At 45.5% G+C, this 18342-nt stretch overlaps 1 protein-coding gene across 1 annotated transcript in view; it reads left to right on the forward strand.

Annotated features, from left to right (window-relative positions):
* The window catches only part of LOC147751386 (uncharacterized), a 70040-nt gene extending 52678 nt beyond the window's left edge, over positions 1-17362 (forward strand). The window contains exons 2-4 of the mRNA XM_086933193.1: positions 14257-14358; positions 15464-15595; positions 16926-17362. Of these exons, the coding sequence (XP_086789319.1) occupies positions 14257-14358; positions 15464-15595; positions 16926-17362 (671 nt within the window). The remainder of the gene's footprint in view (positions 1-14256; positions 14359-15463; positions 15596-16925) is intronic.
* Positions 17363-18342: the final 980 nt, after the last annotated feature.

Here is an 18342-nt window from a genome sequence, read left to right on the forward strand (position 1 = left end):
CTGAGGTCATACCACGTCTTCTTTAGCTCATCAATAGAGCGCTAGGTCACTCCGACAGAGTTGACCTTAGCCCTGATGCACGGCCAAATGCGCCTCTTGTCTGCTTCAGGGACCTTCTGGGATTGCTTCCCAAAGAGCCTATCATAGTCCCTGCTTACACCCTCGATGAGGAACTCCAGCTCCTGTTCAGAAAATTTAATTTTTCTTTTTCTGCACTGCTTCCTGCTGCTTCCTGGGACATTCTGGTTCTGGGTGTGTGTCCTGTTGTGGGGCTGCAGGGTGTGTTTGATGGAGCTCTGTGCTGTGCTTCTTCCAATCTCAAGCTCTGTGTTCAGAATGAGTGAGGGAACTGCCTACTTCCTGGTTGTGATGTCATCATTGTGCTTGAAATGCGACTTCCCATTTTTGTGATCTCGCAGTTAGCGAGATCGCAATTTGCGATTTCGTTAATTGCAAAATCGCAATTTCAACATGGGAAACAGGCGATTCTTCGATTTTTGTAGGATTTACCGGAATTCGCAATCGGCGATTGCGGCCGACTGCGAATCGCTTTTTTGATTGGCTTTTATTGATGCATCCCATTCTGTGAATTCTAATTTGCGATTCAGTATTTTCACAAATTACAATTCGCAGAATCAGGGCTTGATGCATCTGGGGGTATAAGAGTTATTTGGCTGACCTGTTTGAACTACAGGGACACCACAAGCTTCCAGAGGCCTCCTATGCAACTTTTTAGCTGACCAGCACTGACTGGTCCTGCCTGGACCTGCCTGGGCCTCGCTACTGGCCTTTGTGGAGTGAGCCCAGAGTTGATTCTTCCTGATCTCCAGGTGAAAAATCCTAAAGTATGGGTTCCGCATGACCACAAAGGGACCTCTTTGGGCTGGAAATTGACAATCTGTGGCGACTGACAATGCAAAGCTCCAACTGGACCAGCACTTAGCACTGACCATCCATGTTGACCACCAATACGAGGTACCTGGAGTCCTGCACTTGGTGCCGGCCACGACAGCCTGCTTTGACCACCAACACAAAGCTCTAGTGACAACCAAATCTTCACGCTACAGCAGCAGCCGTCTGAGACACCCAGCCTTCTCCTCGCGCCGTTAACGACCTCCTCACAACCCCTGCCAATGGGTATGGCTGCTCCTAACACAGACTTGGGAAGGTAACTGCTCAGTGGGTAGAATTTGGTTCCTATATTCAACCAACTCTCCATTGGGGTCAGACTTTCCCCGGGTCTAACATGACCAGACAACCAGGAGAGAGGCATTGTGTTTTTTGGCACTGTTTTTATCTAACATTTTATAGACTCTTATCTCTAGTTCTACTGACTAGGTGGTTGTTGAACTGGTGCTATTTTATTTGTTAAATTGTACTCTTTTTTTCTAAATTTGTATGAGATTTTACTTGTGTTGTTTTTTCACTTTATTGTTGTTAGAGACTGTTATGCAACACTAAAGCTAAGCCTGACTGCTTTTGTGCCAAGCTATCAGAGGGTTAAGCATAGGTTAATTTAGGGACTTTTGTGTTTCACCCTCACAAGTATTGTTTGTTATTTGAGTTGAGTTTTCACCCGTGTCAACTAAAACCCAATTATTACAAGTCTCTTGTATTGCCAAAAAATGATAAATGATACAAGAGAGATAGAGCTAGCAGGACGGAAAAATTGTAAGGGTGGCGCATCATGAATGAACAATTAACAATACCACTGGATTTATTGAAATATGCATTAACAGCAAATAGAGATTAAATGATTAATGCCTTGCACATGACATGTTTGAATGTGCCATTCCCTTGCCTTTTTAGGGGCGATCAATGTTCTTAAACCTGTACTGAAGAGCAGAAATGGGAACAAGTCAGTGTGTAGCGTTGCAGTCGGAGGACACAAGGCTAAATAAGGGGTCAAATATTTTTTTTCGACCTGAAGTTAGAGACTTGAATGGATGGAAAACGAGGATGCAGACTTTCGATTAAGGAAAAACTCTTGACTATTATTTGAGAATATTTTCAAGAAAATAACTGTTGTGACCGATCTGGAACTGGCGAGCCTACTGATTTGATGTGAGAGCTCTTTTTTTACAAGCAGTGTCTGGGATGATACTTATAGGCAAACAGAAGATGGTACACTCTACACGCTTTGCCTAGATGCTAGCTACTCTCATCTCAGAAAATCCCTCATCCAAATCCCTAGAGCAGAGGTCTTCAATCTGTGGGGCGCGACCCCCAGGGGGGTCGTGGAGTCTTGGGAAGGGGGTCGCAGATTCTGCCAGAGTGCAGTTCCTGGCGTCGGGCTGATCGAGGGTGCTCAAGGCGGAGGCCACCTAATTCACACAGAGGTGTGAAAAACATCAAAGCCTCGTTAACAAGTAAAGGTCTTTTAAAGACCTGTGATAGTACTCTGGTGTGCCTTTGTGTGTGTCCAAGCTGTTTCAGCTAGGCTGACATACAGGAGCTGGGGGGGGGAGGTGGGGGGGAGGGGGGTGGGAGAGGAGGCTGTAGCCCTTTGAGTTCAATGGACTTAGCTGTGGGTTTATTTTTACTTTTAACGTTTTATATAGCGCTAGTTTAACCCGTAGGTATCAGAGCGCTTTACAAATACACAGTAAACAGCAGAAGGACAGCAGAAGGACATTACAATCATATCATTGGTTCAATTCCCACGAGCAATAATACCTGGCGCCTGTGCAGGAGAAATGTGGCTGAGAGTCTGTTCTTCATGGTGAGATGTTTTCACAGCCGGCTGCCACCTTCCCCCCCCTTCCCCCCCCCCCCAAGCAGGGAGGCACAGAGATTCCCTCCCATGAGAGAGGAAGACGAAGCAGAGAGATACTGACCCCCCATGAGAGAGGCACAGACAAGGTGGGTGAATGAATGATGAGTGGATGGATGGATGAAAGGGTGGACGGATGAAGGATGTATGGATGGATGGATGGATGAAAGGGTGGATAGCTGTATGGATGGATGGATGGAAGGATGAAAGGGTGGACGGATGTGTGAAAAGGTGGGTGGATGAATGATGAGTGGATGGATGTAAAGATGAAAGGGTGGATGGATGGATGAAGGATGGATGGATGTGTGAAAAGGTGGGTGGATGGAGGATGGATGGATGAAAGGGTGGATGGAAGGATGAAAGGGTAGATGGATGAGGGATGGATGTATGGATGGATAAAAGGTTGCATGGATGAATGATGGATGGATTTGTGAAAAGGTGGGTGGATGAGTGATGGGTGGATGGATGTAAGGGTGGATGGATGAAGGATGGATGGAAGGATGAAAGTGTGGATGTATGGATGTATGGATGGATAAAAGGTTGCATGGATGAATGATGGATGCATGGATGGATGTGTGAAAAGGTGGGGGATGAATGATGGATGGGTGGGTGGATGGATGGATGGATGAAAGGGTGGGTGGATGAAGGATGGATGTATAGATGAAAGGGTGGATGGATATATGGATGGAATAATGAAAGGGTGGATGGATTAATGAAAGGTTGGATGGATGAAGGATGGATGTATGGATGGATGGATGGACAAAAGGTTGCATGGATGAATGATGGATGGATGTGTGAAACGGTGGGTGGAAGAATGATGGGTGGATGGATGAACGGGTGGATAGGTAAAGGATGGATGTATGGATGGAAGGATGAAAAGGTGGATGGATGAAGGATGTATGGATGGATAAAAGGTTACATGGATGAATGATGGATGGATGTGTGAAAAGGTTGGGGATGAATGATGGATGGGTGGATGGATGGATGAAAGGGTCGGTGGATGAAGGATGGATGTATGGATGAAAGGGTGGATGGATATATGGATGGAATAATGAAAGGGTGGATGGATGAAGGATGGATGTATGGATGAAAGGGTGGATGGATGAAGGATGGATATATGGATGGATGGATGGATAAAAGGTTGCATGGATGAATGATGGATGGATGTGTGAAAAGGTGGGTGGAAGAATGATGGGTGGATGGATGGACGGGTGGATAGGTAAAGGATGGATGTATGGATGGAAGGATGAAAGGGTGGATGGATGATGGATGGATGGATGGATAAAAGGTTGCATGGATGAATGATGGATGGATGGATGTGTGAAAAGGTGGGGGATGAATGATGGATGGGTGGGTGGATGGATGGATAAACGGGTGGTTGGATGAAGGATGGATGTATGGATGAAAGGGTGGATGGATATATGGATGGAATAATGAAAGGGAGGATGGATGAAGGATGGATGTATGGATGGAAGGATGAAAGGGTGGATGGATGAAGGATGGATGTATGGGTGGATGGATAAAAGGTTGCATGGATGAATGATGGATGGATGTGTGAAAAGGTGGGTGGAAGAATGATGGATGGATGGACGGGTGGATAGGTAAAGGATGGATGTATGGTTGGAAGGATGAAAGGGTGGATGGATGATGGATGTATGGATGGATAAAAGGTTGCATGGATGAATGATGGATGGATGGATGGATGTGTGAAAAGGTGGGTGTGTGGATGGACGGGTGGATAGGTAAAGGATGGATGTATGGATGGAAGGATGAAAGGGTGGATGGATGAAGGATGGATGGATGTGTGGAAGTGTGGGTGGATGAATGATGGATGGATGGATGTGATGAGGTCTAACAGGCGCATTTATGGTTGTCGATAGTTGTTTATGATGAGGAGTACCAGTTTCTAGAATCTTTTGTCGGAAGGGGGTCCTTACGCCTAAAAAGGTTTTACAAGGGGGTCTCGGCATCAAAAAGTTTGAAGACCTCTGCCCTAGAGGATAATTCTTGCGGCATGTGCCCACATTTTGGACTGTTGAGGCCTCAAGAGAATGCCTCGTTAAACTTTGGCAGAGGACATTATAGAGGGGTTTAGATAATGGCTAGAGGCTCACACTGGTCAGAACAGATGCTTGCACAGATGAAAGTCCACACGGGCATAAAATATGTTGTTATTAATTATTGTTGCCTATTATAAGAAAAACATGTTATTATTATCATTTTCCATACAAAGCGGTTGTTTTGCTGTGTAGAGTATAACTGTTTTTTAGAAAATAAGCGTCGACCTGGAGGTCTTGTTATTTTTTATTTTTACTATTTTTTTAATCTGCCCCAGTACCATACAATTGCAACTTAAATAACCTTAAATGGGGAATTACCATTTGGGCCGAATTTTACCAGTCATAAAACCACACAGAACTCCCGATTTAATTCATTTTAACGTATACACCATATGCTCTGAGCAGGTGATATATGTATGCGGGGACAACAGGGTGGGGCTGAGGGGGGAATAAAGAATGAAAAGGGAAAGTGCTTTCTGGCAGAGGGATCATTGTATGATTCCCCCCGTCAGAAATAAAATGTGGAATTAGGCTTCACGGCTCCTGCAGCCAAAGCCTCTTGTGATTTTATCGTGCAGAATTACTGCATAGTAAAATCGGCCCTGGTTATTTCTCATCTAGAATGACCAGAATAAACCGGTTTGGAAAATTGGCCTACTTAAAATCGCATGGAGTACAGTTCCATGAGGTAAATCTGCCCCACCTGACTCACAGTGAGCATTTCAGCAGGCATTTATATGACCGTGTTGAGGTCAGTAGTTTCTAGCAAGTAGTAACAACAATGTAGGGGACACAATCGGAGTATGGGGCACCGAGCAGAGTCTACTCACATATCCCCCTGGTACGAGTGGAGAGCTGGGTGTTACCTACATGCTCACGTGTTATTGATATTTGTGCAGAAACTAGCATGAAGTAGGCTATGTTTGTCAACTAGGTTGTTTTGGGGAGCCAGTATCATAGGCAGTATGGTCATACCTACTAACAACAATATAGTGTGTCAAGAGACTGAACGTAGGGTGATGTGGATAAGCCCAGGATGAGCATAGAATACCGTGAAAAACTAAACAACTTGCTTCAAAGATCGAAGCCAAAATAGGGAATATCTCAAAGTAAAATATTTCCATATCTGCGTGAATTTGCAGCTGTGCTTCTTCTCCCCGGTGTATATTATTACTTAAACAATGACTGCACTTGAAACAAGGGCAAACGGAGGCTAAAGCCGATTGTTGCACAGTACTCTAAATCATATCTGTCAGAACATGTTTTTGAAAACGTTGGAAAGGAGACCAAATAAAGGGATCCCTTTTTTTTTGTACGTGGCAGCAAAGAAATCCTACTCTTCGAGAGACAAAACATAGCAAACATTGTGAATTCCTCTAAGGAGCACATCCTAAAAGCATGCAACTTTTTGTTATTTCTGCCAGCAGTGTGTATCATGGCAATACCCTGGCAGGAGATGCAGCATATTTTCTTCTTTAGAAAATATGTAACAGTCCAAACATTTGTCAACTTAAAAAAAGAGTTTTGCAGTGGGGAAAATCAAACTGTTCGAAAGTGGGATGCTGAAAAATGTATTTTTTTTATTTGAATTGGTGTACTTTATGTAACCTTTATCATATTTCAAAGTGCAGAATTAGGTGGGGGCAGTAACTAATCACTCGGAAAGAGTGAAGCAAGAGGGGAAGTGTCCAATCAGTTATGGTGGGGCTGTTATACCGAGCATCCTTAACATGGTGTTTTGCCTTCAACCCTCCTAAGTTGCTGACTTCTTTTTTTCTGCCTTATGACTATGCACACTATACCACTGCTAGCCAGTGCTAAAGAGCCTGTGCTCTCTCCTTGAAGCATGGTAGAATTGGCTTAAACCCAGTTGTACATTTAATTTATCCATAAATCCCTAGTAAAGTGGCACTGGCTTTACCTAGAACCTGTGAATTAAAGGCTACTAGTAAGCCAGCAGCACTGATTGTGCCACCCACTTAAGTAGCCTTTTAAACTTTTCTCAGGCCTGACATTACAGGTTGTGTGTGCAGTTTTCCACACTGACCATTTGACCTGGCTAAATAATCCTTTTGCCAGGCACAAACATTCCTTTTTAAAACAAATGAATCACCAGTAGGGCAGGCACTGAACAGCCCATAATGCAGGATCTAGTGTATTTGAAAAAGAGAGGGCATGCACTTTTAAGTTCTATATGTTACCATAGTGAAAATCTCCTAAATTCATTTTTCACTAGTGTAAGACCTATCTCTATGATAGGCTAACATTTGAGTTACCTTACTATAGTTAACATGCGGTAGCATCTAATTGGCAGTACATGGAGAGGTCGAGTTTGCTGTCTAAAGAATTGTACTTAATTATTATTATTATTATTATTATTATTTATTTTTGTAAAGCGCGATAGTCACCCGGAGGTATCCCAGCGCTGAAGAACCCTGAATTCACCAAGTCAAACGGAGCCAGAGACTAAGAAGGGCAAGGAACGAAGGGGGAAACTGAAGCAACAAGAGGGAAGGGGGGGTACAGGATTAGGGAAAAAGATGAGTTTTTAACAGTTTCCTGAAGCGCAGGTATTGGGGTTCAAGACGTAGGTTACGGGGGAGTGCGTTCCAAAGGCGGGAGGCTTGAACCGAGAAACGTCTTCCTCCTGCTCGGGTTTTTCTGAATCTAGGGATGTTCGTAAAGTTTTCTGCATTGGAGCGGAGGGGCCTAGAGTTCCTATAGGGAGTGACCATTTTACTGAGAACAGGAGGGCCTTGGTTCTGCAGTGTTTTATGAACGAGACATAAGGCTTTAAATTTGACTCTCTCCCTTATGGGGAGCCAATGGAGGAGTTTAAGAGCGGGCTTGGCAGATGATCTGGCCGGGGTGTTGGTGATGATCCGGGCGGCCGCATTCTGAATAATCTGTAGTTTAGTAAGGGTCGCTTCGGGAGCACCCAGATAAATCACATTACTATAGTCCAGTCTCGATGTTATGAGACCTTGGACTAAAAGTTTTTGGGATTTAGGGGGGAGAAGGGGCAGGACTTTCCTCAGAGATTTTAAGAGGCCGAAGCAGGTCCCTGCCACCTTCTTGGCTTGTGAGGTGAAGGAGAGATCGGAATCGATCCATACCCCCAGGCTTTTTACCTCTTTCTTAGGGTCAGGGGGCGGGCCCAGACAAGCTGGCCAGCAGTCCAGGGGAAGTGAGGCTCCTTTCGGGCTCAGTATAAGGACCTCGGTTTTTGTCCCGTTGAGTTTTAGGGCTGATCTGTTCATCCAGTGATGGACCTGGGTAAGGCAGTTGAGCAGATCAGCTTTCTGTTGCTTGGGGTGGGACAGGGACACCACTAGTTGAGTGTCGTCGGCGTAGCTGACGACGCTCACTCCGAAAGGGATGATAACCTCCTCCAATGTGGACATATAGATATTAAATAAAGTGGGGCTCAGGGAGGAGCCCTGAGGAACACCACATTGGAGGGGCATTTCAGAGGAGCGGGCGTTCTTTTCCCAGATCTGGTAAGAGCGTTGGGCCAGGAAAGATGAGAGCCAGGATAAGGCTGTTCCTTTCACTCCCACCCTAGCCAGTCTTTCGATAAGAAGTTGGTGGTCAACTGTATCGAACGCTGCACTGAGGTCGAGGAGGATCACTGCCACTGATCCTCCCCCATCCAATAGTGCTCTTGCCTCCTCTACAGCAGCCAGAAGGGCGATATCCGTGCCCTGTCCAGGACGAAAACCTTAAAAGCCCTCTTTAATGGTAAAGTCAAATTTTTCAAAACAATTCTGAAAATGCCACTTTTAGAAAGTTCTACTCAAAAAATTGGGTGACCCCAATATGCCTTTGGAGGCTTGGGGGGGGGGCTAATGTCAGGTAAAGGTACATACAAGGGATTTCTTTTATATACAGTTCCTTTTTAACATTAACCAAACCAATTCTGAGGACTCAAAACAGTGGACTCAATCAAGTAACTTGTTAAACTTAATTCAAAAAATTATAAAGAACTAAATCAGGACAAAACAAGCAAACATAACAAAACAAAGCCAAACAAAGTAGGACAAGCAGGTTTATTCTTTTTCTATACAAATGTATATAAATATTCAGATAGCAATTGCCCAAAAGCAATTCTGCTTAGTTTCATGGAAGTTAAAGCATCTTTTCTGTTCTTGGTCACATGAAGCAAAGCAATGTGTGCAATGGCATAGTGGGGGCAGTGCTCCTGTCATGCCATAGCAAACTGCAATGTCCCAAGGGTGGGCACCCCGGGACATTGCTGGAGCCATCCCTGGGGGGTGGTTGTTCCAATGGCCATGGAGGGCTCCTGGAGGGGAGCCATGTGACCCCCTCCCATCTTCTCTTTAACCCCGGGAGGTGGTGGTCCTACAACTGACCCCCGATTTTCTTAATTGGTGCCCTGGGGAGGTGGTGGTCACCCCCACACTTCAAATAGTCCAAGGGAGGTGTCCCGGGGATAGGGTGGGGATGTGTGGTCCCCTGGATTTAATGAATATAGTCTCAGGGTGATGGTGGTCCCCTGGTCTGCGTGGGGGGGGGCAGGAGCCCTCTTACATCTTTTTAAAAAATTAAAGCCCTCAATATATCCACAGGAAGATGTTGGCGCTTGGGGCTGTGGGGAGGGCACGTGCCCCCCGCATTTAATGACTATAACCCCAAGGAGGTGGTGGTCTCCGGGGCTGCAGGGACCCTCGATTATCTATTTACAATTGCCTCCAGGTCCTGGCCCACCCAGGAGCTTAAACAAAACAAAGCACAGGAGACAGTGCGTTGTTTTTTAAAAAGAATTTCTGGCAGGATTTGTGCACCCAGCGTGACTCCTGTTAAAAATGAACAAAAAAGAAGTAGCAAAGTCCCAGCCCTAGGGGATGGGGTACCCAAGGCTGAAATCGTCTTCGAGAGAGGTCCCCAAGCCCCCCTCCTGTTTTATTACAAAAAAGAAATGGGGTCCCCGGGGACCAAAAGCATAAAGGGAAGGGGGCCACACAGACCCCCTTCCTACAATAAAAAAAAACGGAAGCAAGGATCTCATGAAGGCCCTGCCCCCTTTCCCACTACTCTGCAAACACACCTTCTGGCATGCTCTTAGTTGAGGGATGATGTCCCCTTTGTTGCTGAGGGTCCTTGGGGGCCCACTAGCCCACCTTCTACCCCCAGTAAGCCCCACACAACTGGATTGCTGAGAAGTGGTCAGAGGGCATGCCACTTTTTCCACCACTCCCCAAACGTACCTCATGGTGCACTGCTTTTGGGGAGATGAGGTCCCTTTGCATACTCAGGGCCTCAGGTGTAAAGTAAACTTCATCCCCCCAAGCAGCAATGTGTCAGGAGAGGCGTTTGCAGAGTGGTGCAGAAAGGTGGCATGGCCTCTCGCCACCTCTCAGCAATCCAGCTATGTGGGTATTACTAGAGGTAACAGTAGGGCTAGTTGGCCCTCAGGAACCCTCAAGAGGCAAGGAGACTTTGTCCCCCAACCAAGAGCGCTCCAGGAGGTGCATTTGCAGCAATTTCACTGCATTGTGCTTACTGGAGGTAACAAGTAGGCTAGTTGGCCCCTAAGGAACCCCAGCAGTGAAGGGACGTTTGTCTCCCAACCAAGACTACACCAGAAGGTAGGTTTGCAGACTGGTGGAGAAAGGGGGCATAGCCTGCTATCAGAACTTAGCAATCCTGCTGTGTGGGAATGACTGGAGGTAACAGGAGGGGTAGTTGGCCCACAAGGACATCCTTAGGGCCAACTACCCCTCTTGTTACCTAATGTAAGTCCTACACAGCGGGATTGCGAAGAGGTCTTCTGAGGTCAAGCGCCCTTTTCTCAACCACTCTGCAAATGCAACTTCTAGCAAGATACTGAATGGGGCTATGCAGTCCACTTTACCTCTGAGGTACCCTGGGGGCCAAGAAGCCCTCCATATACCTCCTGTAAGTCCTACGCAATGGAATTCCTGCGAGCTGGTCAGAGGCCCAGTCCACTTTCCCCACCACTCTGCAAATGTGACTATTTCTTAAAACAATTAAGAAATTAACAGATGAAAATAAAGGTTACAGGGATGTTACAGTTGGGAATTAGCATTTAACAAACATAGAAATTCATGGTAAACAACAAGCATCTCTGACGCACCCACTCACACCCTTATAGAATCAATTATACATCTACTGACGCTCACACACAACCATTCACAAACCCATTCACAGAGCCATACCAGTACTTACACACCCACTCACTGATTAATTGATCTACACACACATCCACTTGCTCACCCATACTGCCACTCATAGACCCACTTAATCATTAATACAGCCATTGACATATCCACTGATTCAGTCATATAGGCACTCACACATTGAGTTAGTCATCCATAGAACTGCTCACACACCTAGACACTCATCCATACAGTCAATCATACAGCCACTTACTCAACAAAACAGTTATACACCCACCCACTTACTTACCCATCCAAATAGTAACACATACTCACGCAGCTTTACAATCACTGACAGAAGCGGCACACTCTCAACTACACTCACTCATGCATACAGTCATCATATACCTCATCACTCTATACTGCCTTTCACATACTCAGTTACTTACCCATACTGACTAAGCATGGGCGAATTTTGCGAATCTCGCGTTCGCGAATTTGCGGATTTGCGAACTCGCAATCCGCAAAATCCGCGAATTCTTGCGAATTTGCGGATTTTTTTTTTTGTGTTCGCAAGGATTTCTGCCAGTTCGCGAGGGTTTCGTACCAGTTCGCAATTGCGAACTTACATTTCGTCGCGCAACGGTCGCGAATTATGTTGTTTCTACGTCTGGTTCATCATCACAGGTTCCCAGCACCCTCTGTTTCACCACTGCAACCCTCTGTTACATCAATGCCACCCTCTGGTTCATCATTACTGTAGATTATGGGGGGGAAAAGCAAGCACACCAGCCCTGCTTCAACTGAGATGAATTAATTTGGGGTTAGTTTATTAATGTGTCACTGTCTGGCACCTGCTTCCTTATCTGTAATTTTGCTTTCTGTTGCAGTGCATTTTTTTTCCCCAGGACCTTCTTTGTGGCCTACTTGTAGCTATTGTATGAGCCTGCTGTGAGGGTCAGAGCAGGGTCATACAATTGTTGCAACTAGCAACTGAATTCTGGAGGGGCCCCAGTCAGGAAGCACTACCGGGAATTGTTACTAATGATGAGTTTGAACTCTTGCCCCTGCCGAGTGCTTTCACTTTTGAAAAACTCGTTTTTCTGCAATTTCGCGGGGTTCGCGGGGTGCGAACACTCGCAAGATCGGATTCGGAAGCCGCAAATTCGTGCGAATATGCTATTTGTTTTTTTTGCGGCGTGTTAGTTGGCAAGGTTTTGTGCGTTTTTGCGAGCCGCTCGTAGCGCAAGACGCGAAGTTACCCTCGCGGTCGTTCAAGGGCGCAGCCATCTTGTTTGCCTGACGTATTTCCGTTTCCGGGCGCGAAGTGTAATCTCGCAAAGTTTGCGGCTTGCCAGTACAGTCTCGCGCGTGTTCGCAAGGAAAATCTCGCGCGAACTTACCCGCGCGGCCATCTTGTTTCTCATTCATTGCTATGGTTCTGGGCATGGTCTTTGTATCCTCTGTCAATCTCTGCCATCCTTTGCTTGTTTGAAGTTTTTTTTTATCTATTTTACTTATTATCTATCCCTCTATTTTTCTAGCCCTATATTTTTGTGTTTACTGCTACTTTTGGTTAATTTTAAACTACTTTTGTAAACTCTTTTCTTTTCTTCTCTTCCCTATTCTATTTTCTTTATTCCTTTCCGCCCAGACCATGGTGAAGGGAGCCGGGAAGCATCCCGAGAAGGGGAAGGGTCCCGCACCCCGTGTCCGGCTCCCGTGCGGGCGTTTGAGGGGGGAGCTAGTGATGCCACGGGAGATCTTTACCCCGGAGGAGGTGGCCCAACTCATTTTTTATGTTCAGCGCCGCCTCCCCAGGACCATCATGGGAGGCGGCAAGATCAGTGCCGGGTACGGGGCCCGGGAGCGCCGGAAGCGGTGGGAGAAGGTGTGCCAGGCCATTTACCACCACTCTCGGGTCTGGCGCACCTACAACCAGGCCACCCACCGCTGGACGGATGTCCTGACCCGTGAGCGAGATCTGCTCGACCTCCTTGGCCTTGAGATCCCCGGGCTTGGTGAGTAGTAGTAGCTATGTCTTTACTACTATGTTTTCTCCTGCTGTGTTATTATATTGCAAATTTTTGTTTTTTACCAAGAGCAATAATGCTGCTCATTACATTGTAGGTACATTTTATTTCAAAATCTTCTGTGCATTTCAGGTACACTGCTCTCCTTCTCAGTAGTGTTGCTACTATGCTTATTTGTTTTAGATTTTGTGTTCATTTCATTGGCCTGTGAAATTATGTATGAGTGTAGTTGAAAGAACTGCGCAATGCTACACACTAAGGTTCAGATTTTTAATTACCGGCGCATCCCTGCAAAGTTGCAGGGATGCGCCAGTAATTGTGCGTCACGCCACCATCACCCATGGTGCGCCGTATTTACAATGCGGCGCGCCATGGGCCCAAAACGTCACCAAAGCGTTACGCATCTGTGCCGTAAAGGTGGCGCATTGCTGGAGTTGCGTCGCAACGATGGTGCAGCTCCATCAATTCTCTGGGGTGCCCTATCTCCCCAATGCTGCGTCAAGCCGTACGTCTGCTTCAAGCAGGCGCAGGGTTTGAGTCACGCATCATTGTCCTCAAAGTGACTGATTGAAATCTTGTAGATTTCCCTCAGCCACTTTTAGGATGCGTTCCTGCGCAGGAACGCCCTCCCTTGCGCCGGAACACCCCTATTGGCGCAGGGCTTTACAACGTGATGCATCTCCCAGATGCGTCACGTTGTTAATATACGCCGCACCATTGCGCCTCTTTTGTGCTGTCGCTGCGTCACAAAAGTCACGCAACAATGGAGCAAAAGAGCCGCAAGGGCCTTATAAATCAGCCCCTACAGACTCAAGTCCAGTCCTTCCTTTGTACACATGGCGATAAGAAGAAATAGTGGTGGTGGATTAATAGTTTGAGTATTTTAATGACTGGTGAATGTAGTAGGAAACTTTAGTGTTGTCGCTGATCTTCAATCACGATGGACTTTGGCTGTCACTTTGCGTGCTGCGGACTGCTGCCTGCCAATCCTAGGCAAACCTTTTTAGTACTTTGTTTAGTGAGTTACATAGGGTAGTTTCCAATTCGACGGTCCGCAAATCAAGCAATACTAAAGTAATGACGTAGTCGACCACATGAGATTGGTCAATAATATATCCCGTGGAGTCGTTCCCTATTTGCTATTTCGCAAAAATATTTTGTTACTTTGTTAGTTCTTTTTTAAATGTTTGATTTGGTTGAGAAATATCATCCATGTTTTCTGTTTTTCTTTCTTTCATGTTGTACATCAGCTTCCCCCAGGGGCAAGAGGAGGACACAGGAGGAGGAGGAGGAGGGTGCTGTTGTCGATGCAGGCCAGGACCGGGCAGTCGAGGGCTCCTTTGCTGGCCCCAGTAAGTTTTAATTTTAATATAGAGTACTTATTTTTTCCTAGCGTTCCTCATTCGATTTTTTCTAAATCGTCTTTGATCTTCTTGTAGACAGGATCTAAATTCTTATCCTGCCTCGACTATGACTCCGTGTGGTATTACTAGATTATTCTTATTAGTCTGTCTGTGTAGCTAACTAAGATTGCACATTTGGCATTTCCATTGGACTCCCATTCTAGTCAGCAATAGCTCTATGCACTGAGTGTAGTCCTCTGGGATTGTCCATAATGTCTTTTCAAGTATTCTAAATGTTTATGCTTTGACCATTGCCAACAATAAAAAGGTGAATGACCACCACCAAGAAATAATAAGATACTACTTTACTTTTGGTTTGGATAGGAGGACAATCCATTCGACTACTGTTGCAGGGACAAATCTGCACAAACAGAACTATGGACACTAAATAATGCATCGCTTAGCTTATCAATTATAATAGGTGCTGTAACTGTTAGACTTTCCACATACCTCAGTGATAACAGACTTTGTAGTTGAACCCCCAATCTCCTTACTGACTAGATAGTGTGGCAGAGTCATTTAGCTCCCAAAGTCACCGATGGCAGAGGCACGGACTCATGCTTGCAAAAATTCGAAAACCTTTAGCTCATCCACTCTAGTCTGGAGGACCAAAAACCACAGAGTCTATTTAAGTTTAAAAGCTTTATTAAAAGTAAACACATTTATTAAATTCAAGTTTGTCATAAAAGTGAACGTGTAACTGAAAATGGAAAAGTGCTTAGTGCTGACGATTAATTGGACACATTTCTTGTGGTCGAGCCGAGCTCTCACCTGGTTTGAACTTGATCCTGCTCGTGTTCTTAGAAGTCAAGGTTCTGTCTGTTAGGAGAAAAAGTGGTGCGTGTTAAAAAGTAAAAAGCAAACATTCATCAGTTGTGCCAAAAAGTGCAGCAAGACAACAGCCTTCCCTGGAAAAAGGGACATTTTTACTCTAGAGTACACAGTCAAAAATTATTAAATTGTACACTTTTTTTCACATTTCTTTCTTCCTCCTAGACCAAATATTATATAGTAGTGAGTGGTGTATTCTAACATTATTAAATGTACTTTGTAGGTGGAACATCTGGAGACGGGGCCAGCGCGGAGGTGGTGGCATTGGACGAGGAGGACAACTCTGGGGAGGAGGCGGTGCAAGTGCCGGAAAAGGACATGCCTGTGAGGGTTCAAACGGTGGTGGCGGGCAGAGGTAAGCTATACATTCCTTAGTCATTGAGATTGAAGACTGCAGAGTGTGCTTTCTGCACGGGTGTATTATAAAAAAAGCAGGTAGTAGCCTCCTCTAAATGTACTTCGACTTAGCTGTGAAGTTTTTGACGAGAAGAATCCCAATCAGATCTGAGGTGAACTTGATGGATGGGATGAACGAAAAGCGAAAGAAGGGTGTAAGTAAGTGTGGAAGCACGAGAAATGTAATGATGACTGGCAAAGAAGAATGATATGTGTTTGCTTGGTCCCCGAGGTGGCTGGGAAGGTAAGAAAATGGTATGGTGCATGGCTGGGTGAATGATGAAGCAAGGATGGGTGGAAGGAGAACAGCCTGGGTGGGTGAGACAGAAACTGTATGTGTGCAATATACTTTGAATGGATGGATGCCTGGATCATTCATGGTACTATCTGACTCTTAGATAGCATATGTGAATCTAGAGAGAGTAGACGGTCACTGGATGAACTAAGTGTTACTTTGAAGAGCATGTAACACCGCACCCGCACGTCCGTTCCAGTGTAGGAAAGGCAAGGAAAAGAAGTTGTAACGTTGTCCAAAGACTACCATGAATAGTAGCAGTAGTTTGTATTGCAACTGCAAGCACAGCATATATCCAGTTATTACGGTGGACACTCCCTACCTCCCTTAATAACTTTAGTTTAGTAGTAGTACGTCATTCATGTGTGGGGGTATCACTGTTCACTCAATAATAAGCAAAGCAGCTAAAGTCATCCCATATGTCATCAAATACATCCCATGTGAAGTGATAGATAATCAGATAATTTAGCTTCTTCATTTTCCTTTTCTAATACTCATTTGCACTGTAGGGTGAAAGCTAAATTAATTAAGCAGTAGCCCTTTTAACAGAGTATTCTCAGTGCCACCCGTAATAGAAAAGTAAGAGCTTCACCACCTGCATGTACTGGACCGGTACAGTAACGCAAGTCTGTCTCACTCACCATGGTGTGCGTCTGTTTTTCTCGGGTGCAAGTTCACTGCGCTGGCATTATGCCGGCTTGCATAAGATAACGTACCAATTTTCCTAAACAAGAGAGAAGAAGAAGAATAAAAGTGGTGTACTGTCATAGTCGACTGTAATAGAAGTCCATAGTGCTCGTAGAATTTGTTCCTTAAACTCCCACTAATGTTAGAGCAAGGATGAAGAAGTCGGAGGTTACATAGATACTGTCCTCAATAGTTATGCACTGTGCTTTCAATTTGCTACTTGTACTGTGACAACTTTCTGCTCAATCATTTTGTGTTAATCTTAAGGAGCATTGGTTACAGACTATGTCTTTCTTTTTTCATGTAGTTGCTCCTTCCAAATCCAAGACACCATCAAGGAGGAAGGAGCTGGCTCGAATGGCCCGGCAACGGAGGCTGGATGCCACTGTTGCTGAATATCGGCGGCTGGTGGCCCTGGAGGAGGAGGAGACACAGTCTGGAACAACAACAACGTCCACTGGGACAGCTGCATCCTCCTCCGTGCGGGCTGCCAGCCAGCGCAGTGCTCCAGCGGTACGGAGCCGGGCTACCAAAGCCAAACACCACCGCCCAGCAGCAAAGAAAGCAGCTGCCCCTCACAGGATTTGCAAGGCACACCGGCGCCGCTTATCCCTCAGACTGTCCTACCTGGAGCAGGAGGTCCATAATTATAAGAACGTGGTGGAGGGCCTCCGCTTCGAACTTGCCACCCTCCGCAAGGAGCATGATGCCCTGGCTGCTAATTCCAACAGCACCCTGCCATAGTGTCCCTTGCCCCTTTTTTAGAGACTTTTGGGGGGTGGGAATTGGGAGTTGTGATTTTTGGGGACTTTTGAAGGACAATCGTTGGGGTTAGGGAGGGTCTTGCGGGAGATTCTTTTGTTAGGGCTATAAAGATATACTTTTTGAAACTTTATCTGACCATACCTGTTTTTTACTGCTTTTGAGTCTGGTGGGTGGGGGTTTAACATAACAGTAAGTTTGTTTTCCTGAATAGTCCTAGGACTTTAGTAGTACTACCGTCAATCAAATCTCTCGTCTCTCCTAATACTCCATTATACTACCTCCAACCAAACGCCTATCTTACCTGTAATTTCTGTTTGCAAGTAGGGCTAGGCCCAGGGCTGGCTCCACGGGAAACAGCAAATAAGGTTGGCAATCCTGGGCGGATAAAATTTCCTCATAGCGGTGGTACTAGTGGTGTGACACAGTGGCAGTTGCTTGCCTATGAAAAAAAAGAAAATGAAATCTGGTTTGTCCTCCTGAGCAATACAAAGGTACAATACAGAATATAGCAGGTGACAGAAGTACACTAGAACAGTGCCACGTTGTAGCCTAACAAATGTTAAAGTATAACTAATTCGGTTGAAGTTCTTTGACATTAGCCATGGGTCTTTGTCAAGCAGAGTAAGAATATATCCTCGGATTTCTTCACCAGCCTGTTGCTATCACCTTATCCTCCCCAGCAAGTGTGTGGATTTATTGCTGTAATTTAGTCACACATCAATCAAAACCACACAGCCCGGGGGAAGAGGGTTAGGGTTTGAAAAATGGATGGGTACGGGGGTTTTTGGGAAAGGTTTTGGGAGACAAGAAAAAGTAGCACAGCATGGACGAACAATTGTGAACATAAACAAATCTTTGGGTACAAACCTATCCATCAATCTTTGAAAGTGCATACACTACTGCATGCATGTCAGTTAAAAGTAAGTAGTACTTTCGACAACTGTGGAAGAAAGAATGCG

This window comes from Lissotriton vulgaris, chromosome 1_1 (genome assembly GCF_964263255.1).
Source record: "Lissotriton vulgaris chromosome 1_1, aLisVul1.2, whole genome shotgun sequence".
Classification (NCBI taxonomy): Eukaryota; Metazoa; Chordata; class Amphibia; order Caudata; family Salamandridae; genus Lissotriton; species Lissotriton vulgaris.